At 38.5% G+C, this 26,698-nt stretch overlaps 1 protein-coding gene across 1 annotated transcript in view; it reads right to left on the bottom strand.

The window, feature by feature from the left end:
* Positions 1–2,531: 2,531 nt before the first annotated feature.
* Positions 2,532–26,698, bottom strand: part of PKP2 (plakophilin 2) — a 92,237-nt gene continuing 68,070 nt past the window's right edge. Inside the window, exons 7-13 of the mRNA XM_044914888.1 lie at positions 23,683–23,800; positions 22,427–22,591; positions 21,361–21,534; positions 13,361–13,514; positions 5,292–5,481; positions 2,835–2,922; positions 2,532–2,687 (exon numbers count right to left, since the gene is read on the bottom strand). Of these exons, the coding sequence (XP_044770823.1) occupies positions 2,619–2,687; positions 2,835–2,922; positions 5,292–5,481; positions 13,361–13,514; positions 21,361–21,534; positions 22,427–22,591; positions 23,683–23,800 (958 nt within the window). The 3' untranslated portion in view covers positions 2,532–2,618. The remainder of the gene's footprint in view (positions 2,688–2,834; positions 2,923–5,291; positions 5,482–13,360; positions 13,515–21,360; positions 21,535–22,426; positions 22,592–23,682; positions 23,801–26,698) is intronic.

The raw sequence follows: 26,698 nt of genomic DNA, 5'->3' as shown, positions 1-26,698 counted from the left end.
AAGGAGGACTTGACCAGATGTCCTCTAAATTCCCCCCTAATCCTCACATCCCGTGATTCGAGGCTTCTGCAATTTTGTTGAAAGTACAAACATACTGAAGTAGTCCTCATTCCAAAGCATAAGTTCATGACACATTTTAGAGGAAATTTCATTTATAACTATAGTACAAATAAATTATATGTATATAAAGATATATTTAAATATATTTATTTCCTATTTCCTTTTTTTATTCTAAGAAATTGCTTCTTCAGAGGGTGATTAAAGTCATTTTAAAGTGGTTTATCTACTCATGCTGCTTATTTTCCCATTTGACATGTTAATCCCCTATCCTGCCAGATAACCCTTTGGTTATTTCCATCACGTATAAACAAATGTTTCCAGTGACAGAAAGCCAGGGCAGCGCCCTCCCATATGCCACAACACCATTAAGAATTCTTGACAAGGAAGCAGCCCTTTGGAGCTCTTAGCTCAAATACACAAAAAGGCCACGCTCAGCTTGTCAATTGCCCTGATGACAATGGGCAAGGTTGGGACACATATTTTTTTAAAAAAGGGCTTTTTGTGTGGACCTGTGATCAAAAACTGATATTCAACACACAAGGACCTCCTCCCTCAGAGGTCTCCACAGATAGTAAAATAGTGAGGTTTTTGGTAAGCAGAGTGAACAAAGCAGGACATGGGGATCAAACACTATCTTATCAGGGTCACAGACCAACTCAATTCACTAAAATCTACCACATTTGTATGTCTCTCCATGGTTATATGCTTTAGTCATTAGCTAATTCCAGTTTTCTTACAGGAAGTGTTTCTTGGTAAAGAATTTAGGGCTTTAAGTAGGGAAGAAATAGAAACATTTATTAAACCCTTAGCAACCGAAATTTAATCATATCACATATACCATGAAACACAAATAAATCAGATATACACAGATACCAATGCAGGCAACATTATTTTGCCCTCTTTTTGTGTTTAAGAAATGCCTTAAAAAACACAGAAGCTTCTTGAACATCCATCAGTTACCTGGAGGAATAAAAATGTTCCAAATGTTATTCATCAAAACTCTAGAAAAAGAGATGATTTCTCTTCAGTATTTAAAAATTGGTATCTAACTAATTTCATTTTGAACTAGGTTAGTAATCTAAGTCTTCTCCAACAAGCTCTTAAAACTCAAAGAATTTTATCTTCTAAATATAATAAAGACTTAAGTACACATTCAAATTGAAAATGGGAATTTATTTTTCTATTACACTTTTCTGGCGAAAAGGAGCTGACGGATTTTTTCCTTCTTATTTTCTTATAGCAAACATTGTCAGATTTTTTTTTAAAAAAGCAAAATATAACAGAATTGTAGTTGAGAAGACTAATTTTATGTAAATGGTATTAATCACAGCTCAGTTAAAAGAACACTTGATATAGATTAGCTTCAGCAGATGATGTCAACTTTTCAATATTAGTATTTCTCATATAATTTCTGGGTGGCCTTGACATATTTTTCCTCAACGTAATGTCTTCATTTTTTTTTGCTCTAGAATTTCCTTGACTTAAAATAATGACTTGAGGAAGATCACATGAGATTGAGAGGCTCTGTGCTATTTTTTAAATGTTGGGCAAAGTTCGGCTGATTGATATGTAATTCATTAAAATGAGCTATATTTTCAGTGCCCTGGGCTCACACAACGGTTTGAGAGGTTCTGGTTCCTTTTGTAGCTGAGGAGCGTAGAGTCCATTTTTCTAACAGCCCACAGAAGTTGCTGAAAAAGTCCAGGCAACAGATCACATTGAATCCTACTATTCAGAAGAGATTTGCACTTCATGGTATTGTCACAGGGTAGGTATTTCCTTGAGCAAGACTCATGTTTACCCAGTGTTAGAGGGAACATTGAATTTCATAACCATAGTCGCCTTTGTCTGTGAAAAAATTTTTAAATTTGCTGTGATCGCTTCATTTCAATTTCATTTTCTTAGAGTCACGCATGCTCTGTGATCTAAGTTTCTTAAGTTCATTTCAAATCGGAAAAAAAAAATTCAAGAGGATAGAAACAAGCACAAAGTAAACAAACATATAATTTTGCCATTAAATTTTCTCCTGGATAACTCTGCAAATATTTCTTGTCGTTTCCATTCTGTTTCAACACTGCAGAACAATACAATCATGGCTCAAAGGCGAAGCAATGTGCATATGAGTGACAAAACATGGAAACCAGAAAAGGAATATAAACGTAAATAAAAGTTTTAAAATCCTAGTAATACAACCACCTTCTTCCTTAGTTATTGTTAATGTTCATTCCACATGAATTCACATTTTGGTTCCGGAACGCCCTGCACCATAAGCCCGGATCACAAGGACCGCAATCTGTGGAGCGTAAAAGTGAGCCTGTTGCCAGTATCTACTGGTAGCAAACTTGCAGAAGTTTTTTAGAAGACTAATAAAATTATATTCTGCTTATTTGTTTTCTGGATTCTGGGGACCTTGGAAATAGAAAAGGCTAAGAAACAGGGCATGCTTTTTTGAGGTTTCTTGGGCGGGGAAGTAGAAAAATAAGTGTTTTCCTTTGGGGCTTTTTTGTGGCTGAGAATGGTGAAGTTGAGATTTCTGAGAGCACGATTTTTCATTTTCCTCAGTCTTTAAGGGAGTGGTAGGCTTTGGCAGTCCGGCTGTTGACAAAATCTGTCTTCTTAAACTGAGCCTTTGGAGTAAGCAAACAGAAATGTGAAAGGTAACAACATTTTCACACGAGAAAATGGAGCTTTGAGTGATGTCTCGCCAGGGGCAGACAAGTGGGACATTACGATCTGGCTGTTAACTGCAACCCATACCCTTTTAGTGTTCTTACCTTCTTGTAGGCATTATGGAGCTCCGTGTGTGTCCACAGAGAATAGAGGAGAACAGAAGCAGCTTTACTTGCTTTGTTGGAGGCATAGCTGAAAAGAGGAAAAAGGCATTCCGAGATCAGTGAGAACGTGTCAGGCTTCTGGATGCTGTCTTTGGATGTTCCGTAAATCTTCTTTAACTGCTGCTGCTCGGTGGCCATCCACTAAGTCAGGCCACTCACCATGACAAGAGAATTAGATGGTGAGCCTTGAAGGCCAGGGGCCACAATGGGTTTAAAAAAAAAAAATTATTAAAAAAAAATCTTTTAAAACCACTAGCACAGGGCACCTGGGTGGCTCAGTCGTTAAGCATCTGCCTTCGGCTCAGGTCATGATCCCAGGGTCCTGGGATCGAGCCCCGCATCGGGCTCCCTGCTCAGCGGGAAGCCTGCTTCTCCCTCTCCCACTCCCCCTGCTTGTGTTCCTTCTCTCGCTTTGTCTCTGTCAAATAAATAAAATCTTTAAAAATAAATAAATAAATAAATAAACAAAACCACTAGCGCAGGCCAACAAATAGTTTATAGAGCATATTCCTGGTATTTATAAGGAATATATCCTTAGATTTCATAGATCCTTGATTTATAGAATACAATTTGTATATTTATATACACTATTTACATTTATTTTATATTACATTAATAAATAAAATTAAATATATATATACACTATAGAAATGTATTTGTACATCTATAACGCATATATGTAGAATACAAATTCAGGAAAGCATGACTGAAAAATATATCTACCTCCTAGACTTAGTGACTCTACGAGTGTAAGAGTAATATTTTCAAGGTAATATAATAAATTCTTGTTGAAATATTTGTTAAAATAGCTTCCAAATTTCTTTGTTTTTGTATAAAGTGAATGGAAAATGCACTCCTGTTATAAATCCAAGTCACTACAGAATTGGACACTGTATTTAGTTTTTTCCTTCAATTTTTTAAAAAGATTTTATTTATTTATTTGAGAGAGCGTGAGAGAGAGCGGAGGAGGGGCAGAGGGAGAAGGAGACTCCCCGTGGAGCAGGGAGGCTGACATGGGGCTGGAACCCAGGACCCTGGGATCATGACCTGAGCCGAAGGCAGACTCTTAACCAACTGAGCCACCCAGGCGCCCCTCTTCTTTATTTTTTAAGTAATCTCTACACCCAACGTGGGGTTCAAACTCACAACCCTGAGATCAAAAGTCACATGTTCCACCCACTGAGCCAGCCACGTGCCCCGACACTATACTTAGTTTTTGATGTTTTGCTTTCAAATTTGTCCTAAAACAAGGTGAGTGGGGGGGATGAGGTAACTGGGTGATGGGCATTAAGGAGGGCACTGAAGTAATGAGCCCTGGGTGTTGTATGCAACTGATGAATCACTAAATTCTACCCCTGAAACTAATAATACATTATATGTTAATTAAATTGAATTTAAATAAAAAACAAAACAAAAAGTTTGTCCTTTTAATCCTGACTCTGAATATGGTCTTCCTTCCCCATGAGGTCTGCCAGAGTGGGGCTGCAGAGCACAAGGGCCTGCCTGAATGGGGCTGTGGGGAAAGAGATGTGTGTTTACTCCAGGACACCACAGACCGCTGTGCTTTCCCGTGGGGCCAGGCACACATCTGTCTACCAGGGGTAAAGTCCGTTTGCTTTACAACTGATTAGAATTGGGGTATAACATTTCATCTCTTTCTTAGTTGTTTACAAAAGTAACTTGTATTTAACAAGTCAAACAATTCAGAATTGTATAAAGAGAAAAAGATGCCCTCTTTGGATTCCATGCCTCTAAATTAACTAATAGTAATAATTTCGTTACACAAGGTTTTTCATTCTCTTTATCACTTTTTTTTTTAAGTGGGGAAAAATTAAAGACACAGAAATAGGGATGTAGAATGACTTCTATACATTAGGCCTTCTATTCTCAAAAGGGAATAAGAGATGGAAGAGATGTGATAGAGAAAACCAAGAAAGCAAGAATTTCTGATTATGTTGCCTCCTACTTCTTGTATTATCCCTGCTTCTTCTAAGCCACCTGGGGCGACACTGACTCCAGATCTAAGTGAGGAAAGGGGCAGTCCCTGTCCCTAGGACTCCCACTTTGCCTACGTTTTGCTGGTTTTAAATCACAGCTGTGGCTCTGGGAAATAAATTAATTCATTAGGGTGATAAAAGGCTGGAGTGTACTACCCAGGGAAACTATTGAGTTTGACTATCTGGATATTTTAGAAGTGAATGGGCAACGATTTGGCTTGGAGAATTCAGTTTTTCACTTGCTTGATTATCAAGGATTGAACCAGAAGATCTGGCCCAACTTTACAATCTCGTTTTTTGGGCATAATACCCATGGTACTCAATGTGTGTTGAAATTTACATATGGGAGTGGTGGTGAGGAATGAGGAGACAGCCAACAGGCAGATACTATAGGACTTACACATCGCCTGAGCTGATGGTCATGATTTTCTGCAGGCCTCCAGTGTTTAGAAGATCCCGTGCATTCTGGTAACTATTTTGGATCATATTGTTCAGAGTGTAGCAGGCAGAGGCTGTAGTCTCAATAAGAAGATCAGTACTCGGGACTGTGTCAGGAATTATGGAAACCAAATCCGGTAGAGTTTCTTTGGCTATAAAATGAAAAAAATCAACACTTGATTAGAAGGACTGTCCCTTAATCTCAAGATCCCAATACATTTTGGGTAAAGAACATTTTTTTTTAAAGATTTTATTTATTTATTTATTTATTTGACAGAGAGAGACAGAGAGAGAGGGAACACAAGCAGGGGGAGTGGGACAGGGAGAAGCAGGCTTCCCACTGAGCAGGGAACCCAATGCAGGGCTCGATCCCGGGACCCCGGGATCATGACCTGAGCCAAAGGCAGACGCTTAACTGACTGAGCCACTCAGGCGCCCTGGTAAAGAATATTTTAAAAAGAAACACAACTGGTTAATGAACATATGGAAAGATATAATCTCTGATACTCAAATTTAAAAAAGATTTTTAAAAAGATGATATTCTTTTTTTAAAAAAGATTTATTTGATAGGGAGAGAGTGCATGTGGGTACACATGCCTGTGAGTGGGGAGAGGGGCAGAGGGAGAGGGAGAATCTCCAGCAGACTCTCATGCTGAGCCGATCCCATGACCCTGAGAGAATGACCTGAGCTGAAATCAAGAGTTGGATGCTCTGGGGCACCTGGGTGGCTCAGATGGTTAAGCGTCTGCCTTCGGCTTAGGTCATGATCCCAGGGTCCCGGGATCGAGCCCCACATCAGGCTCCTGGCTCAGCGGGGAGCCTGCTTTTCCCTCTGCCTCTGCCTCTTCCCCTGCTCATGCTCTCTCTCTCTGTGTGTCTCAAATGAATAAATAAAATCTTTAAAAAAAAAAGAGTTGGATGCTCAACCAACTTAGCCACCCAGGTGCCCTGAAAAAGATGATATTCTGTGCTCAGTACATTGGAAATCTTTTGAAAGAAATGACAATGACAATCTGACAGAAGTGTGAAGAATTTAAAAAATTTTCACCTTCTTTGATTCAGTAATTCCACTTCTGGAAATTCATCCTAAAGACATTACTTTTAAAAACAGAAAAAGCTTTATGCAGAGGCTCTTATAAGTAAAAAACTATAAAAAGCCTAAATAACTCAACAGGAATATGATTATCTAAAACACATCTGCCAAGATTATGTATACCAAAAATATTTACGAAACATGTATAACAAGAAAATACTTAAGTTAGTATTCTGTGAGAAAATTCAGTGCAGTTATTTATAAAGAATATATAACATTTGGAAAAAAAATATTCAAAAGAAACCTGAGAAGAAATACATTAAAATATTAATAGGACTTGTTTTTCTACAATACTATTGATGGTGACTTAAAAATTTTTAAAAAATTATCTGTACTGCTTAGTTTCTTCAATGTACAAATACTTTTTTATTTTTTTTAAGATTTTATTTATTTATTTGACAGAGAGAGAGATAGCAAGAGCAGGAACACAAGCAGGGGGAGTGGGAGAGGGAGAAGCAGGCTTTCCACCGAGCAGGGAGCCCAACGTGGGGCTCGATCCCAGGACCCTGGGATCATGACCTGAGCTGAAGGCAGATGCTTAACGACTGAGCCACCCAGGTGCCCCAAATAATACTATCATTTAAAAAAGAAAAAAAAAAACCCCACTATTTCAAATTTATCTTTTCACCTTCTATGTAAGTTCTTGGTTGTAGGGTTTTAATTTGGCTTTTTTTGTGGTAACAAAAGAGGTATTAATATTTGATGATTTGATTATAACTTGTCAAATATATTGGTATATATTTTAGGCAATATGAATTTATACTGGATTTTTTGCAATAATTCTTTTCATGTATGTTTTCTTCTTTTTCTCTTACTACTTTGGACTCTTCTCAAATGATTGAGAGCATGCTCCTACTGCTTCTCACAACTCTTCAATACAGTGTTGTGTTTATCATGGTTGTATAACAAATACTTCTGCCTAATTTTATTGTTTCTTCATCTGAGTTTATGTGTCACGATGAACTGCACTCCTCTCTAGGGCACTGCATTGTAATTAGTCATGGGCCTGTCTGAATTCCAAAGGGGGCTATGGGTTCCTTGAAGACAATTATCATATTCATTTCTGGACTTCCAGCATCGATCGCTATGCCTAAAACTGAGAGGGATGCAATAAAAGGAACTGAGCAACTATCATCCTTTGATAATACGTGGACATGATTGACAGGAAAGACACACCTTCTGCTCAAAGACCTGAACTCTGGCTTTGACTCTCATTGAAACATCATGGCCCAGTGTTCAGAGCTCAGAGCTCAGCCTCTGAAGTCACACTTCTTCAGTTTCAGTCCTGTCTCTGCCACTCAGTGGCTGTGTGGTCTGGGCAAGCTACTTAACCTCTCCATGCTGCATTTTCCTAACCTGTAAAATGGGGAATAATATTATCTACTTCAAAGAGTTGGTAATATATACCCATACATAACTGCATACACATAACGTTAGGAAAGAAAATAGGCAAAAGAAACCTGAGAAGAAAGAGCATAGGTATGTATACATACATACATACATACACACATAACTGGGCCTGGATAAATATATTTATTCTGGGACAATTAAAATGGGATCTTTAATAGTGATATATAAGATTAAAGGCCTTATCATCATATTGGAGGGTTAGAGCTCAGTGTCATATTGTTGAGGGAGATTTTATTTAATCTTTAAATTCAATGCCTTAAAAAGTCAAGACATTAGTTGGATGTCTGAAGACATCTGTAACTATGAGTAAATGGGAATTGAGAATCTCAAGACGTGTCCAAATACTTCCTTATAAATACATTATTTTATCCGATGCTTGTAAAATCACTGTGAGGTAGTGACTGAATGACTAGCCAAGGTGGTGTGTGTAACAAAGTGGCACGGTAGGACGCAGATCCGCTGTCCTCTGCATGAGGTCTATTATTCTGTCACCATACCAAGTGTGCCTATCTTTAAATTTGTAAGGAAGTATAAGTTTTTAAAAAAGATTTTATTTATTTATTTGAGAGAGACAGCGTGTGTGCACAAGCAGGGGGGAGGGTCAGAAGGAGAAGCAGGCTCCCCGCTGAGCAGGGAGCCCGATGAGGGGCTCGATCCCAGGACCCTGGGATCACGACCTGAGCCGAAGGCAGACGCTTAACCGACTCAGCCACCCAGACGCCCCAGTAAAACGTAAGTTTTAAGTTTATTTCTGTAAATCTGAGTAATATGTGAGGATTTCATTCCAGGTCAACATATGGAAAGTTTTAGTCTAGAAGTCTCTCACAAGAATGCGATTCATGTATTTCAAACTGATTTTCATTTATTCCTGGCTATGAATACTCTGAATCAAGATGGGTCCTGTCACTCAAATTGTGTATCTGACATAAAGCTGATTTGGAATTTAAAAACTGCATTTATCTTGCAGAAGCCTCTTCTCGATACTGTCTTTGAAATGAGAGGAGCTTTATCAGGGGATCATCTTATGAAAGCATGGGGCTACACAGAAGCAAACGCATAATTATATGGTCAATTAATCTTTGACAAGGGAGGTAAGAATATGCAATGGGAAAATACCAGTCTGTTCAACAAATGGTGTTGGGAAAACTGGACAGCAACATACAAAAGAATGAAACTGGACCACCTCCTTACACCATACGCAAAAATAAGATCGATTAAGGACCTCAGTGTGAGACCTGAAACCATAAAATTCCTAGAAGAGAGCACAGGCAGTAATTTCTCTGACATCGACTGTAGCAACATTTTTCTAGATCTGTCTACTGAGGCAAGGGAAACAAAGCAAAAGTAAACTATTGGGACTACATCAAATGAAAAAGCTTCTGTTCAGCAAAAAACAACCAGCAAAACTAAAAGATAACCTACTGAATGGAAGGAGATAGTTGCAAATGACATATCTGATAAAGGGTTATTATCCAAAATATATGAAGCCATAAAACAAATAACTCAACACCCATAAAACAACTCAACACCCATAAAACAAATAATCCAATTAAAAAATGAGCAGAAGACAAGAACAGATGTTTCTCCAAAGAAGACAGATGGCCAACAGACACATGAAAAGATGCTCATCATCACTTATCATCAAGAAAATGCAGATCAAAGCCACAATGAGATATCACCTCACACCCGTCAGATGTCTAAAATAAAAAAAAACTCAAGAAACAACAAGTGTTGGCAAGAATATGGAGAAAAAGGAACCCTCGTACACTGTTGGTGGGAATGCAACCTGGTGCAGCCACTGTGGGAGACAGTATGGAAATTCTTCAAAAAATTAAAAATAGGACTACCCTACCATCTAGTAATTGCACTACTGGGTTATTTACCCAAAGAATACAAAAACACTAATTCAAAGGGATACATGAACCACTATGTTTAAGGCAGCATTATTTACAATAGCCAAATTATGGAAGCAGCCCAAATACCCATGGATAGATGAGTAGATAAAGAAAATGTGGTGTGTGTGTGTGTATATATATGCATTATATGGAATATTATTCAGCCATTAAAAAAAGAAAGAAATCTTGTCATTTGCAACAACATGGTTGGAGCTAGAGAGTGTAACACTTACGTGAAATAAGTCACTCAGGGAAAGACAAATACCATATGATTTCACTCATATGTAGATTTTTTTTTAAAAGATTTTATTTATTTGAGAGAGAGAGCACAAGCAGGGGGAACAGCAGAAGGAGAGGAGGAGCAGTCTCCCTGTTGAACAGGGAGCCCGATATGAGGCTCGATCCCAGGACCCCAGGATCATGACCTGAGCTGAAGGCAGGTACTTAATTGACTGAGCCACCTAGGTGTCCCTCATATGTAGAATTTAAGAAACAAAATAAACAAAGGGGGGAAAAAAGGCAATCCAAAAAACAGACTCTTAATTATAGAGAACAAACTGAGGTTTAGGAGGGGGGGGGGGGGGGGGGGGGGGGGGGGGATGCATGAAACAGGTGAAGGGAATTAAGAGTACACATACTGTGATGAGCACTGAGTACTGTAAAGAATTGTTGAATCGCTACATTGTACACCTGAAATGAATATAACACTGCATGTTAACTACACCAGAATTAAAATTTTAAAAATTGCAAAGAATCTAATAAAGATGATCTCATTAGAATTTTATGGATAAAAGCCTCACTACAATAATAGGTTCCAAAAAATAAATTGAACAAAACTATACTTTTGGTGCAAAGTACTTCATTAGTGAGAGGATTTGGATCAGGCTGGTCATAATAAATCCTGATGTGACTGTACCATAATGGTCCTTTGGACCTATTCCATAATAAAGGAGAAGGCCAGACCTATTTAACAAAACACTGGTCCTCCCTATAATGTTCAGTGGGCATCACCTACAATTTACATGGCACTTTAGTTAAGAGGACCACTAAAATGACAAACTGGAATACAGACATTTGAATAGAAACTTTCCTCTCTCTTTCCCTCTCTCCCTTCCTTCCCTTCCTTCTCTCCATTCTTTGTTTCTTTCCATTTTATGTTTTTACAGGCTGGTGACAAAAATACACGTTATACATGTTACACACATGTCATACACATGTTACAAAAGAGGAACTATTAGAGATTGAGGAGACTAATATTGCTGCGGGGGCAATCAAGACATTCTTCTAGGTTTGGCCAAAAGTTGGAAATCAGGACTGAGACAAACCTGAGTACACATTACCACAGTCTCTAAAACATGCCTGAAATGTAGTGAAAAATTTATCCAAAGTTCAGTGATTCTATATCATTTAGTTTGCTTTTGTTAAAATTAACTCTGATTAGCCACTAGATGTTGTATGATCCAATTTTAATATCATTTATCTTTCTGTTTGTCTAAACTTTTATGTCCATAGGCATAGAGAGATGTCTGGAATAATATTCAACTAAGGGTAACAATGGTTGTTTTCTGAGTGGTAAGAGGAAGTATTTTTGCTTTATTTGTGGTGCTTTTCTTAATTGCTTGAATTTTTAAAATGAGCATATGTCTTTTAAAAAAAATTGAAGTTGTTCTTTAATAAAACCATCCAAAACAATGATTTTCCATTTACCTAGGTCTGGTTAAAAGTGACAAATATGGGATGAGAAGTCACATTGTTAAGCCATTAAAAATTAAGAGGAAAAAAAGTGTAATTATTCTAATTACCAAGGTGAGCCAAGAAAATTTCAGATGTAATGTATCAAAGCCAGAACTCACTCAAAGTAGGCAAACAAAGAAAATAAATAAACATTAAGTATAGTGAAATGCAAAAAACACCTTCTCTCTGCTAAGGCCATTTTCTGCTCAACTGAAGAATTAAATAGAGGGTTTATATATATATTAAAAAAGAAAAAAAAAAAAAAAAGGAAAGTGTGGGGCTACACTTGTATCTTCCCAACAGTTAGAAGATGGTAGAACATGGGAACAACAGCATTTCTGCCCTGAAGGCATGTGTAGACCGCGTCCAGGGCGGTTACCTCCATCAGCCCTGTTTAAAGATGGAGTCAACATTTCCTTTGCGGGAAAAATAAAAAGTCAAAGGATGATACACCTGATTCAAGTGCAGCACAAAAGTCCACAAAGGACAATGAGAACACTTTCATAATTTTCAGAGCGCCTAGGGCAAGGTTTCTTTTAGATTCATGAAAAATTTCCAGGCTCTCTCTATATTTATAATAGGCAGGAAACCATTGCATGAAACCACCTCTCCAATATTGTGCGGCTGGTTGGCTTTGGAAATGACATTAAAACATAACCACAGACTTCAGTATCTCTGGTGCTGTGTGTCTGTGTATGTATTCCAAATTAACCCAATCCCCTAAAACCAAACAAAAATTTGTCTATAATTTTAGTGGAATTTTGTGAAAAACTGAACTTCGAGTTGTCAGGAATGACTAACTTATGGAGCATTAGGAAGCATGACTGATTCTGGTGTTAACCTTCCTATTATCTCATTTTATAGTTTTTGACCTGATTCACATTTATCAGACATTTCTGTGTATAAAGCAAATGAACAAAACATTGTATTATTTGATAGTGTAACATAGTTATCTTTGTCAATAATAGACTCTCAAAAAAGGGAGCAAATGTTTCAATGTATTCATTGTAAAACCACCTATGCCAAATTTTTTTTTAATTTTTAAAATTTTTTATTTAAATTCAATTTAGTTAACATATAGTGTATTATTAGTTTCAGGGGTAGAATTCAGTGATTCCTCAGTTGCGTATCTCATCAAGCGCCCTCCTTAATGCCCATCACCCAGTTATCCCATCCCCACCCACCTCCCCTTGAGCAACCCTGTTTGTTCTCTATAGTTAGGAGTCTCTTATGGTTTGCTTCCCTCTGTTTTTATCTTATTTTTCCTTTCCTTCCTTTATGTTCATGTGTTTTGTTTCTTCAATTCCACATATGAGTGAGATCATATGATAATTGTCTTTCTCTGACAGACTTATTTTGCTTAGCATAATCCCCTCTAGTTCCATTCACGTCGTTGCAAATGTATGCCGAATTCAATATATATTCAGTGACTCCTCCTCCTTGTCTTTTTGCATGTCCATCCATTTTTTTCTAGTGCAACAGGGACCAAGCTTCTAAAACGAGGACTGCTGTGTGTATATTTTCAATGTTTTAGAAGAGCAGTGCTTAAGCAGGTTAAACTAACTGCGCAGGTTAAAAAGACCCCTGACCGCACAGCCAATGGCTGAAAAACATCAGATGTGTTACCTCCCTTGTTAATTATAATTAGGTCTGAAATTTTTCTTCTGCAGTAATTCAAACAAAAAAATGCTGGATATTAAGAAAAATCCTATTTGAGACCCAGGGAGAAAGCCTACCTGGATCTGGATGCCTGGGTGCAAAGGCCAGGTCTATTTCTCACATTTCGCTCCTTTTGTCATTTTCAGTTCGTCATTGTAGAAAACATGATAAAGACAATGGTTCCCTGCCTTTGTAATTTCAGTATGTATTCACGACATCGAGACACGTTTGTTGACTCACCAATTTCATTCTGCAGAGAAAGATTCCGAGACAAATTTCTCAGCAGGGAGACCGCCGTCTTTTTCACACTTGGATCACCAACATGCAGCATCTTGCGGGTGTGCTGAAGGCCATTTTCCTTCTGGACAACTGTCTGAGCTACTGACGTCGGCATCTGTTGCATGAGACATGTCTTATCAGTACTATTGCCTTTTGACTTCACGCTAATATTAATTTCTGTAGATTATTAGAGACTGAGCAAGAGGTTTTGAAAACTAAGGCTTCGATGAAACTAGTCTGAAGATATTTCCTTTAAATTCTTATGTGTTCAGGGGCGCCTGGGTGGCTCAGTTGGTTGGGCGACTGCCTTCGGCTCGGGTCATGATCCTGGAGTCCCTGGATGGAGTCCCGCATCGGGCTCCCTGCTTGGCAGGGAGTCTGCTTCTCCCTCTGACCCTCCCCCCTCTCATGTGCTCTCATTCTCTCTCTCTCAAATAAATAAATAAAATCTTTAAAAAAAAAAAATTCTTATGTTTTCAGAGGTGGCTGGGTGGCTCAGTTCATTAAGTGTCTGCCTTTGGCTCAGGTCATGATCCCGGGGTCCTAGGAGTCTGCTTCTCCCTCTCCTTCTGCCCTTCTCCCTGGTCATGCTCTCTCTGCCTCTCTCAAATAAATAAATAAAATTAAAAAAAAAATTCTTATTACATTTTCAATTTTATTACAGGATAAAAACAGCTTATTTGGTATTTTTAAATAGAACACTGGATTTGGTTAGTTTCTATGTTTTTGCATGTTTATAAATAAAATGAGCCTGTCTTTTCCTTTATTTCCTCTTTATTCCCATTTTCAGCTCAGCATTGTGAAAAGGATATAAGGACAATGTTTTAGAATCAAACACTAGTGTCATGAAATTAGTTGCATAATGTTTTCCCTTTTTCTATTTTCTTGAACTATTTGTTTAATACAAGAATAATCCCAACTTTGTGGGCCTCGTGGAATTTACCTATAAAGACAACTGAGCTGAGAAAATTTTAAAGGGAGATGTCTTTAATATTTTAGCATATTTGCTCGCTATTGCTTTGGTCACCTTCTTGCTCACATTTTGGTATTTTACATATTTTAATAAACTTACTCATTTCTAAGAAGTCAGCTTATTCTGAAAGAGATATTGGGCTTTTAAAGAAAAGAATGTATGGCTAGTTAGATTTAATTTTACATTGCATACATTTGCACATGTTGTATGTGCAAATCATATTTGGAATCAGGCTGGTCACCTACTTTCAGGGGGTCTGAGTACTGACCAGAACCTTCCTAGCATCAATAAACTTCTAATACTGGGGTGTCAGCTTATATCTAAAACTTTATAGATTTGTATTTGAAGCTAACTTGAGGCCACCTGCCAGAAATTCCTAAAATTCTTGACCATTCTTCAGGGTGTCTATCTTCTCTGTTTCTCTTATCTAAACACTGCTTATTTCCCCCACCTCCTGCAGACTGCTCTCCTTACATTCTCCACTATACTTTTTAGAACAGGGGTTCTTAATATAGGGCCCAGGATAGGTTTCAGGGAGGGGACAGGAGGTCCTTAAAACTGTTTCAGTATTGGGGCACCTGGCTGGCTCAGCTGGTGGAGCCTTCGGGCTCTTGATCTTTGAGTTGTGAGTTCGAGCCCCACTTTGGGTATAGAGATTACTTAAAAATTAAAAAAAAATCGGGGGCGCCTGGGTGGCTCAGTCGTTAAGTGTTTGCCTTCGGCTCAGGTCATGATCCTGGGGTCCTGGGATTGAGCCCCGTATCAGGCTCCCTGCTCGGGGGGAAGTCTGCTTCTCCCTCTCCCACTCCCCCTGCTTGTGTTCCTGCTCTTGCTATCTCTCTCTCTGTCAAATAAATAAATAAAAATCTTAAAAAAAAAATCGTAAAAAACAAAACAAAAGAAAGCCTATTTTTGTGTTTATAATAAACTTTCTCAGGGAAAGGATATATAACTTTTATTAGATACTCAAAGTGTCTACAACTCCAAAGAAGTTTAATAATCACTATTTTAGAATGTTTTATTGTAAACAAGTTACACTTTGTCTTTCACTAACTTGCAGAGCACTCCATTAAACTATTTGCTCCATTCTGAGAAGAATCCTTCCTCTGTAGCCATCCAGAGAGGAGGCTATTTATTCTCTACCACTCCTGTGACTTGGGCGCAGAGGCAAGTTAGCATTCCTTTCTCTTCCCAATGGCCTGTCTAGATACATGTCTTCCCTCACATGCAAAAGCTCTGCTCTTGAGTCACTGTCATCCAGCTCTATCACCTACATAGTTTCCTTTGTCATCTCAAGGCCTACTGGTCCTTTCCCAACATCCACTAGAGGCTTCAGAGCCTGGCTCAGAGCCTTCTCCACCTATTCACTGCAGATGACCACATCATAGTTCCTAGACTTCCTAAATGTCACTGACCTTCATCTCTCCCCTACATCAGGCATTCACTTCCATGGTCATACAGAACCTGTATTCACCCCAAAATACCTTGATTCTGAAAACATAAAATCCAATGTTAGACTCTGAACACAACTTCCTCTTCTCTTTGTTCTCTCTCCCTCACTCCTACCATACTTCTTCTTCAGCCTCATCAAGAACTCCAGTGCCTTTATCTCACCTTTACTCCCCACACCTCAAGTTGTCAATCCTCTTCTGCCTTACCTTTCTTATTTAGACTAAGGTACATGAACCAACACATCAAAAACCATCTTTCAATACCCTTAACTCTCTTATCATTCCAGCTTATTCCTACCCACCCATTAAAACTGCAAAACTCATTTTATACCTGGCCGCCAAATACTGCTAGAGTAAATAGTGCATTTGTGGAATGATTTTTCTGCAAATGTATGGTCTCCAGTCTTCACTAGAAACCAAATGTTGCCAGTCAACTTGCTGTTTTTCCAATGCCCGTTGGGGCTTCAAAGCCTTACACCAGAATGATCCTCTTAAAATTTTTTTTTTTTAAGATTTTATTTATTTATTTGAGAGAGAGAGTAAGAGAGAGAGCACAAGAGGGAGGAGCGGGAGAGGGAGAAGCAGACTCCCTGCTGAGCAGGGAGCCCGATGTGGGACTCGATCCCGGGACTCCAGGATCATGACCTGAGCCGAAGGCAGTCGCTTAACCAACTGAGCCACCCAGGCGCCCGATCCTCTTAAAATTTAATCTGATTATGTTCCACCTCAGGATTAAGCTGTGTAATGACCCTCCACTATCTCCAGAAGGTTCAGATGTCTTCATATGGCCTGGCATCCACTTTCCTCTCTTTCCTTATCATTACTCCCTAATTCTCTAAGTTACAACTATACCAAACTGCTATTTCTTCTATTAGAACATAAGCTCCTTTAAAGGAGGACATGGATCTTATCCATCCCTTTCCCCCCCCCTCAGGGCCTTGTATGGTGCCTAGAACATGAGAGGTCCTATGTAAATGTTTACTGAACTATATGAATAATATGTTACCAAGTTTTCCTAAAGATTTACTATCATCTCAGGAGATCAAGATGGAGTAAAAAGTCACAAGATTTTATTTCTTAAAATTTTTAAGACATAAGATGCTTTTAAAATTAAAAAACTTGCTTTGTATGTATATCATACTATACCACCTAATGATATATTCTTATATATAATAAAGCACTTTGATGTTAGCATATAAAAAAGATCATTGGAACATACAAGTCCTGATGAAGTCTGGATCCTCAAATGATGTTTAATCAACCAGGAGAAAGCACAGTATATTAGTCTTCTGATTCATTGAGGGAAATGAGAAAGTCCGAAGTGAGATGCCCTTTACAATTTGCTCAAAAAGGAAAGTAAACAGTCAGATTTACCAAACAGAGATTTCTGTATTCCAGCTCCAGGGAATATGTGAGAATGACTATTAATTAGCTGGTCAGCTATTTGCAAACAGCACTTCTAGTTCATATTGTCGTGATTACTAATGAGGTTTTAAGCACCTCTTCAAATGTTTATTGGCCATTTCTATATTATCATTTGTGAAGGGCCTGTTCAAGTCTCTTGCCCATTTTTCTATTGGGTTACCTTATGATTGTTAACTTGATGAGTTTTTTTTATATTTCCTAGACAATCTTTGTTACTTATATATGTCACAAAAATCTTTTTCTACTCTGTGGTTTGCTTTTTTTACTATCTTAACAATGTCTTTTGATAGCATAACAGCATAAGTTAATTTTAATGTAGTCAATTTATAAAATACGTACTTTATAGTACTTTTTGTGTCCACTTTAAAAAAATCTTCCCCTAGGGGCACCTGGGTGGCTCAGATGGTTAAGCATCTGCCTTCGGCTCGGGTCATGATCCTAGGGTCCTGGGATCGAGCCCCATGTCTGGCTCGTGGCTCAGCGGGGAGCCTGCTTCTCCCTCTGCTTCTCCCTCTGCCTCTCCCCCCTGCTCGTGCTCTCTATCTCTGTGCCTCGAATGAATAAATAAAATCTTTAAAAAAAAAAAAAATCTTCCCCTATTCCCAGGTCATGAAGATCTTCCACAAGCTTTATTGTCTTGTCTTTCATATTTAAATCTCATCGCTGTTAGAACTCGTTTTCTAGTAAGGTGTGAGGGTAAGGGATATGTTTTGTTTTTTTTCCAACAGATATTAAATACTTTTAAAGTGTTTGGAGGGAGCCTGAGTGGCTCAGTTGGTTAAGCGACTGCCTTCAGCTCAGGTCATGATCCTGGACTCCAGGGATCAAGAGTGATGCACTGGGCTTCCTGCTCAGTGGGGAGTGTGCTTCTCCCTGTGACCCACCCCCCTCTCATGCTCTCCCTCTCTCATTCCCTCTCTCTCAAATGAATAAATAAAATCTTTAAGAAAATAAAGTGTTTTAGAAATTTGAAAAGTGCTTATTTCAATGACTTTTAACTTTGGCTATATGACGTTTAACTTATTTCTATTGATACATAACTGACACATAACACTGTAATAGTTTTAGGTGTAAAACATAATAATTTGATATACCTATATACTGCAAAATAATTACAATAAGTTAATATTCATCACTGCACATGATTACAACTTTTTTTCTTCTTATGATGAGAACTTTTAAGATTTATTCTCCTAGTAACTTTCAAATATACGATACAGTATTGTTAAGTGTAGTCACAATGCTGTGCATTATATCTTCGGGACTTACTTACCATCTAATTGAAAATCTGTACCTTAATCTTTTCTTTTTTTGTACCTTAATCTTTTGATTTCTGTACTTACAGAGTTTGCTAAATGGGTAAATATTATTAATTCTTTCTCTTTCCTTACTTATTATTAGAATGACCACGATATCTAAACCAATAAAGTTTAATACTGACTAGAAATTACTGTCATAATTTTATACTTAAATTACATAACCAATCTTTTAGGAAGCTACTCATTTCAGTTTAGGTTCTTTGCCATTTCAGGCACATGGCCATCAACTGCTCAGCGCTATCTCAGTTATGAACACAAGGTTAATGGACTGGATGTTTTCTGAAACTATTTTAAATGCTTTGCTTTTCGTGTTTTCCTATTCAATGATTCTTTTTAGAAATTCTAAGAACAAGTATTTTTTATCATACAATTTAAGCATAACAAAATTAGGAAAAGTAATAATTAGAAAGGATATATATGTCAAAATTTTAATAAAAAGCATCTTGTAACTTAAAAGAACATTTCATTGTCTCATGGTGCTAATGATTTTCTCCTATAAATCTCCAGTCAAATTAAACTCTAACAACTTGAGTACAGGTTCATACCAGTTCAGTGTAGGCTTCCTTTCAGAGGACCAGACTGGTTTAACGTGAGGTATGATTTTAAATGCCTTGACACAATTAGGACAGTTATGAGGTATCTCCAGTGCTTGGACTCCTTTTGGACTTGGAATCTCCTAGTACCTTAGATTTCTTTTTATGTATTTATCCCAGTTAGCTTATTACCAAGCACAGGGATTTTGTCTTATTCACTGCTACATACTTAGCACTAGGCTAGTTAGTACCTGCTATAGTAGGCGCTCAAAAAATGAATAAAGGAACTTAAGATCTAGGTAGTAAACTACATATTCAGAACTTAAGTGGCATAAATATGTCTATCCTTAGGAACACGGAAACATCTCTGGACTGTTTGGAGTCCATGAGAGATCTTGGAATGGAAGAGGCTAAAATGCAGGCTTAATGGGTTAGCTCGTACTGAACCATACTCAGAGCACAGGGAACTCAGATATGCACACACATAGGTGCACACCGCGTTAATGCCTGACGTTTTCTTTGAAGTCGGCTGGGAGTTAATAAGAGGGCTTCCGTAGTTTGGGAAAGTGAAAGAAATCGTTTTGGGAAACCTAGCATGGGAAAATGAGAAGGTACGATGACCGTGCATCATTCAGGGCTCCCTGGTAGTTTCTTGTTCCCTCCTCTTTGTGCACAAGTAAATTTTGCAGAAAATCAAAGAGATAAAAAAAAAAACTTTTAAGATTTTATTTATTTATATATATTTTTAAAGATTTTATTTATTTATTTGACACAGAGAGAGACAGGGAGAGAGGGAACACAAGCAGGGGGAGTGGGAGAGGGAGAGGCAGGCTTCCCTCTGAGCAGGGAGCCCAACGCGGGGCTCGATTCCAGGGCCCTGGGATCATGACCTGAGCTAAGACAGACACTTAATGACTGGGCCACTCAGGCACCCCTAGATTTTATTTTTAAGTAATCTCTACACCCAACATGGGGCTCAAACTTACAACTCCAAGATCAAGAGTCCCATGATCTACTGAATGAGTCAGCCAGGCGCCCTAAGTTTGGTCATATTCTTAACCACAGTGCTAAGATAAGAGAAATACTGGTTTAGTATTTCACAGTTTTGTTCCAAACAGGGCAAGCTTCTTTGTAAACACATTAAAGAATGAATATGGTTTCTCAAGAATAAATAATATTTTTGTTATCTACAAGAGTACTCTTCTCTATGGGGATGGATAATTAGAAACTGGACATATAATGAACAACTTTGTGTGTGTGTGTGTTTATTCTAATAATTTTATGATCAAGACAAAGAATATAAGCTTAGTTCAAATAACTAAATATTCATAGAATCCTAACTGTGTAGTACGGTGTAAAATACATAGGGAGAGGAATAAGCTTTTACTGTTTTATATATTTTGACTTTGCTGGTGTAAAGTAAGTGCATCAGGAAGAGAAGCAGCTCTTCATTTTGTAGTTGAATTTCTGGGACGTAAAAGCACAGATGTCCTTTCCAACTCCATACACAGTGGACATCTGTTGTTTTTGCCTGGGCAGCACTCATTCTTCCTTCTGCTAATAAGCAGCTCCTTTAGCATTTCAGTCCATGTGGTCAAAGTGGCAATGACCCTGCCTGCTCAAACCCATGCCCTTGAAATTCACAGGTGGGCATATCCCCCAGACCTGGCCAGTCAGAACATCGACAGGCTCCTAGCCACAGGTTCAGATATGGGCAAGTGAGACTCATTTCTTGAGTTCCAAATGGAGCTATTGAGAAAACAGTAGTTTCTTTTCTGTGGGGACATTGGGTAGATAAAATGTAAGTCTGAAATCACTGGTGACCTTTGTTATCATATGAGAAGAGCCTTTGAGAGTAAAAAAGGGGAAGAGGGAACCCAGAGATAGAGTGATAATTACAACTGCTAGGACACCTACCTACCATGACAGAAAGAAGACCCATCTTGACTTTCCAGTTAAATGGGCCAAGACATTCCTCTTTTTTGCCCAGGCCAGTTTAGGTAGGATTCTGAGACTTATAACTGAAAGAGCTCTAATATAAATATCTAGGAGCCTTTCACTCACAGCCTGACTTGGCTCTGCAGAAACTGAGGCTGAAAGTCCTAGAAAGCTGGACCTCTTGCTGGCAATTACTGAGAACTGTCTTGACTGAAGAGAAAAAACTTTTCCCTTACTTCACTGTCTCATTTCTGAACCTAATGTAGGTATGTCCCACAATGTCATTATTTTTATAAAGCAGAAGAACAGGGGTGATACTCACTGGTCCACTTCCTGCAGTGAGATTCTGCAAAGCTCCCAAAGATGCTTCCTGAGTGTAGTTTCGGACACTCTTGGCGATCAAGGACAAATACATCCGTATCACGATGGAATGCCATAGCCATTCCACACCCTTCGGGTTGCTCTTTTCTTCTGGCATCGGCATGTCCTGATATTGCTAACCACGTACACAGTGAAATCCAGAATTAATGCCTTCCAGTGATTTCTGGAATTCCACACCCAAACTAAGGGACCAGAAAAACCATTTAGTCTAGAGAGACTGACAATTTGCCTAATAACAAGCCCCTGATATGGAAATGAAAAAGCAAATATGTATGATTTCCAAGCAGTTAACTTTTAGCTCATAATGTCTATTTCTCCTTAACAACACCCCAACTTTATATTTCATAGTGAGAGAAAACTCGAGAATGAAGCATAGGCTATTCTAGAATAGTTTTCAGGCTGCTGTTAAGCTAAAAGCTAAATTAGTCACAACCACTGTGGAGATAAGAAAAACAGGCCTCTTCCCTCAGTCTTGTGAAGTTGTCTGGGATAACATCAGGATTCTAAATTTACCAGCTGCTCTCCAAGTTCACAAATACGTACCACGATAGTCTGAGGAACAGGAGGGGTTACATTCTTCCAGTTTTCATGAAACGCCAGTAGGGACAGTATTCCTTCATATGGATGTACTTTTAGGATACCCAGAGCTAAACATCAGCGTTGCTTTTAATGTTGCACAGTCTATACACCACTGGCTACGCTGTATTAAGCTTATTTCCTAACTTATAAAGCATACAGCAGTGGGTACAGTGGTTAACAATGCAAATCTGGAGCCAGACGACCTGGGATTGAATTCCACCCCCTCTTATAATTTCCTGGATTTTGGGGGGCGGGGAAATTAGCCATTCTGTACTTCCGTTTCCTCGTCAATAAATGAGGATATTAATAATACACACCTCGTAAGGTTGATGTAAGGATTAAAACAACTTAAAATAGTGCCCGACATACACTAAGTACTCAGAGATACACACATACACACTTTTTCTTTCAAAGTCCTTCCAACATACCTCTTTTATTTTCCTGCTTCGACTACCAAAACACCCAATACTTTTGTTGTTGTCAGTCTGGATAGTCCGGTTTTGAATATAGATACTCTGGGAATATCTATCTGGGAGCTCTGCCTCCAGCTGGTAGGAGAGGTTATGAAGAATGCACACACAGTTCTCTGTGGCCTGAGAAAACAGGAGATGAATACTGATCATAGACATACAGACATCCCTCTGCAGTGTGCTACCACAGGACGTGCTACGCTTTTGGTCTTACACAGTTTAGTAGATGCAGTGGGGTGTGCTTGGACGGTGTCTGGGGGAGTGGAATGAGTGTGGCTAGATCATGAATGGTCACGAGCACAATGCTAAGAAGTAGAGGCTGAATTTCTTAAACCACTGGAGAGCCTTTCTGGTTTACTTTGAAGAGTGTGTTCAGACGATTCTATATTTTATGATACGTAATTTAGTAGCCACATGGAGCTGGAAAACAGAAGAACTGTTTGCAGGACCCGTTAGGAAGCTATTGCATGGTAAGTATGAAAGATGCACAAACCAGGGCAGCAGTCATGGCATGAGGGAGGAGGAGCGTGCCAGCTGGAGGGCGTTTCCGAGGTGGCACGCACATGGTTTGCTGCCTGAGGGACACAGGGTGTGAGCGAAGGCAAGCAGGCAGTCAGAGATCACGCAGATTTCTGCTTTCATTTGGTAGGTGGGGATAATTATTAAGAAGGATTATTCAGGGGCACCTGGGTGGCTCAGGCATTAAGCGTCTGCCTTCGGCTCAGGTCATGATCCCAGGGTCCTGGGATCGAGCCCCACATCGGGCTCCCTGCTTGGCGGGAAGCCTGCTTCTCCCTCTCCTGCTCCCCCTGCTTGTGTTCCCTCTCTCGCTGTGTCTCTCTCTCTGTCAAATAAATAAGTAAAATCTTTAAAAAAAGAAAAAATGAAGAAGGATTATTCAGAGAAGGAGCAAGTTTGGGAATAAGGGAAGAGATGAACTTAAGTTCATTATTGCACACGGAACTCTTGGGCTCCTTTCAAATACCTACATAGAGTTGTTAAACAGGTAGTTGTAAACTGGGGTCTGGAAAGTAGACAGAAAAATGGGGCTAGGTAGATTTTAATATTTCTAAGCATGGATGGGAAACTTTAAGCTTAGCAAGTGAGTTAATGAATAAAGCTAAACCCAAACAGAATACTTCCAGAATCCTCTGAAGCATCTTAGTAAGACAAAGTAAGTAATTCAAACAAGAGATATTTAACCCACGAATCACCTTGTCATCTGGCTGGTAGTCTGCGATGGTTCCTCTGACATAATGGACCAGTGAGTCGATCAGTCCGTCACACCTTCTCATCACTTTCCTCCCATCAGGGCCAGCCGAACTCATGTTTCTATCAGGAAAAACAACCAACTGTTAAGACTTAAGCTGTGTATCTAATAGGCCTTCGTTTCAAAGCTTTATTTGATTGATGCTTCTTCCAAGTGTTTGGAAAACTGACAAATCTGTAAAAGAGTGGCAGACAGGTCCTGGGGTCAGTTCGTTATCAATTGCCTGATGGTCATCAAATCTGGACACAACCTCTAACTATATTCCTATAACATGTCATCGGGTCAGTAAAAGCTTTCTGTCTACTTCACTTCAAGCACCAAGGGCACAGCATCATTTACTTAATCTGCAATCTGTTTTTGAGAGGGTACATATGAAGCAAACACTCTGCAACTAAAAGAACAAATGGATCATTTGACGTAGCAGTATACTAGATGTCCAAGTGCCAACCTATTCCGTGTCTTAACTCTATGTAAGTTAAAGTGACTTAAATTCTCTGGGCCTCAGTTTCCTCATTTGTAAAGACGTGATGTTGGACTCTACTATTTTGGGGTTTTGTAGCTTTCAGTGTAAATAATTATTGACAAATATCAAACCAGATATCTAAAATGTGATTCTATAATTAAAATGACAGAGAGATGTGACAAGAATGCAAAGTTCCACAGTGTGTAAGACCTAAGTCAAAAGCATGACCTATAAATATCTTTGCACTTAGTCTATTTCTAATTTTGCTAGGCCATGACACCTTTCTATAAACAGTACCTACATCTACAAGTGGAGGTTGCTTCCTTATAGAGAATTGAAACTTATCAAATCCAGCAAAGTAATTTATTTGGGGATCAAATTTCAAATTCAGAATCTTAATTGCTAAGAACTATTCCTATAAAATTTATCAGACCAGTTTTTTGTTTTTGTTTTTTTTACTGGTAGGTAGAGTATTCAAAGTATATTCAAAAGTTTTGTTTATAACGTCTCTGTCAGACTGAACATCAAAAGAACTACAATTCTGAGAACTTTTTGGGTCTTATTTTCTTCATCTGTAAAACAATATATTGCATTAAGTGATTTCAAAAAGGCTTTCTGCCCCAAAATACTGCTTTCAATACATACTATATCAGAGAACAAATGTACTCAGCATGGTATCAAGAACTAATGGGAACAAGAAAGGAACACACAGCATTGTACCCTGCTTCCCATGAAAATCACATCCATAGGATGAACTTGATGATACAAGACTGTTTTTAACCCACAGAAATGTAATTTCATGATTCAACCTAATAGTTGAGATGAGACTAATATATTTAAACTAAGGATATACAAAAATTTAATGGTGGTTGGGCTGATACAATGAATTTTTAATTTTAAGAAAATCCTTTGTGACTTTGGTTTTTATTCGACTAGTCCAATTAAAGATTTACCCCAATTTTTACTGTACCTAAAAAACTGACACTTTGTCCATTAAAAAAAGATAATGCATGGGTTTATAAACTAAACTGAACCATTTTTACTATAGCTTTTTTTCTCAAGAAATGATCATTTGAACCAAGATCCTGTATCTATTCTCTGAAGAAGCCTGACAGAAACTGAAAAAGCATCTTTTCCAGTCATCTTTTTTTTTTTTTTAAAGATCTTATATATTTATTTGAGAGAGAGAATGAGATAGAGAGCATGAGAGGGGGGAGGGTCAGAGAGAGAGGCAGACTCCCTGCTGAGCAGGGAGCCCGACGTGGGACTCGATCCCGGGACTCCAGGATCATGACCTGAGCCGAAGGCAGTCGCTTAACCGACTGAGCCACCCAGGCGCCCTCCAGTCATCTTCTTTCACACATGGAGAAACGGAGGTCCAAAGAATTTAAAAGTTACTTTTCCCGGTGACAGCATAGTAGTGGTCAAATCAGAATAGGAGAGCTGCTCTTTATTCTGTTCTCAGGGGCGGCTCCAGAATAGAGCACACCTCATCAACATTCATTCACTCTGTCATTTGCTTAGCAAATACCAGATGTCCCCCAACTCCAAGACAGCGTTATCACATATTTTAAAGTTTCCCCTTGACCTTTTCAACCTCTGGCTTGGAGAAATGGCAGTAGTTTAAAATTGCTTTGACAAATCAAAAGGTTTCTGACTAGCTAAAGCTGCCACATACCTTGCAGATGGATGACCTAGCTTTGTTAAACTTCAGGGTGTTTATTTTGGGTGCGAATGGTAATTCACTTTGGTGGGACTGCCAGTTCACATGCACGGACTCTTGTCTCGTAGTTTGGTATTATCCAGACTCTACGTGCTTAAAATGGGACTTATCAGGGTTTTCTGGCACTCGACATCTTTGTTGACAGAAAGTGTAACCCCACTGCTTCAGTATTTGCTCCTGCATATCAAAAATAGTTCCTACCTTACTCAACTGCCCAGAAATATGAATGATAAGGGTGGATTATTTTATAGCACTACATCCATGAATAGAAGTCACTAGTCAGAAAGGAATTTGTTATTGTACCACTCTGAAAATAAGCAGTAATTATGAAAGTGATATATCTATCTTAAGGGACTGAAACATTTTTTTCAGCAGCTAGTACTTAAGTTTGTGGAAATCAGAGAATTACCATGGCTAATCTTAGGCAGAATGGAACCTTTTACAATGTATCTACCAAACCCTGAGAAATATTTATTTATAACTATTTCCTCTATGTAGCCCAAAAGAGGTTTAATATGATAAATATCCCACAGTTATAAATGAAACAGTATCAAATATCGATATATGGAAACAATTATCCTATTGAAAAGTAAAAAAGAATGAGCATACAAACACACTACTCAATAAAAATTGATTATCAGAGTTACCAATGAATATATTAGAAATGTTTAATTTAGTGTCTATGATTTTAACTCAATTAGATGATGGTTTTACTTCCCCTGGTATAATCTGGACAAACGCTGAGTAAATATGTGGGCAACTTCCAGGAAACCA

Source organism: Neomonachus schauinslandi, chromosome 5 (genome assembly GCF_002201575.2).
Source record: "Neomonachus schauinslandi chromosome 5, ASM220157v2, whole genome shotgun sequence".
Lineage (NCBI taxonomy): Eukaryota > Metazoa > Chordata > Mammalia > Carnivora > Phocidae > Neomonachus > Neomonachus schauinslandi.
The sequence above is the reverse complement of the archived record's forward strand: the minus strand, read 5'-3'. Positions and strand labels throughout refer to the sequence as shown.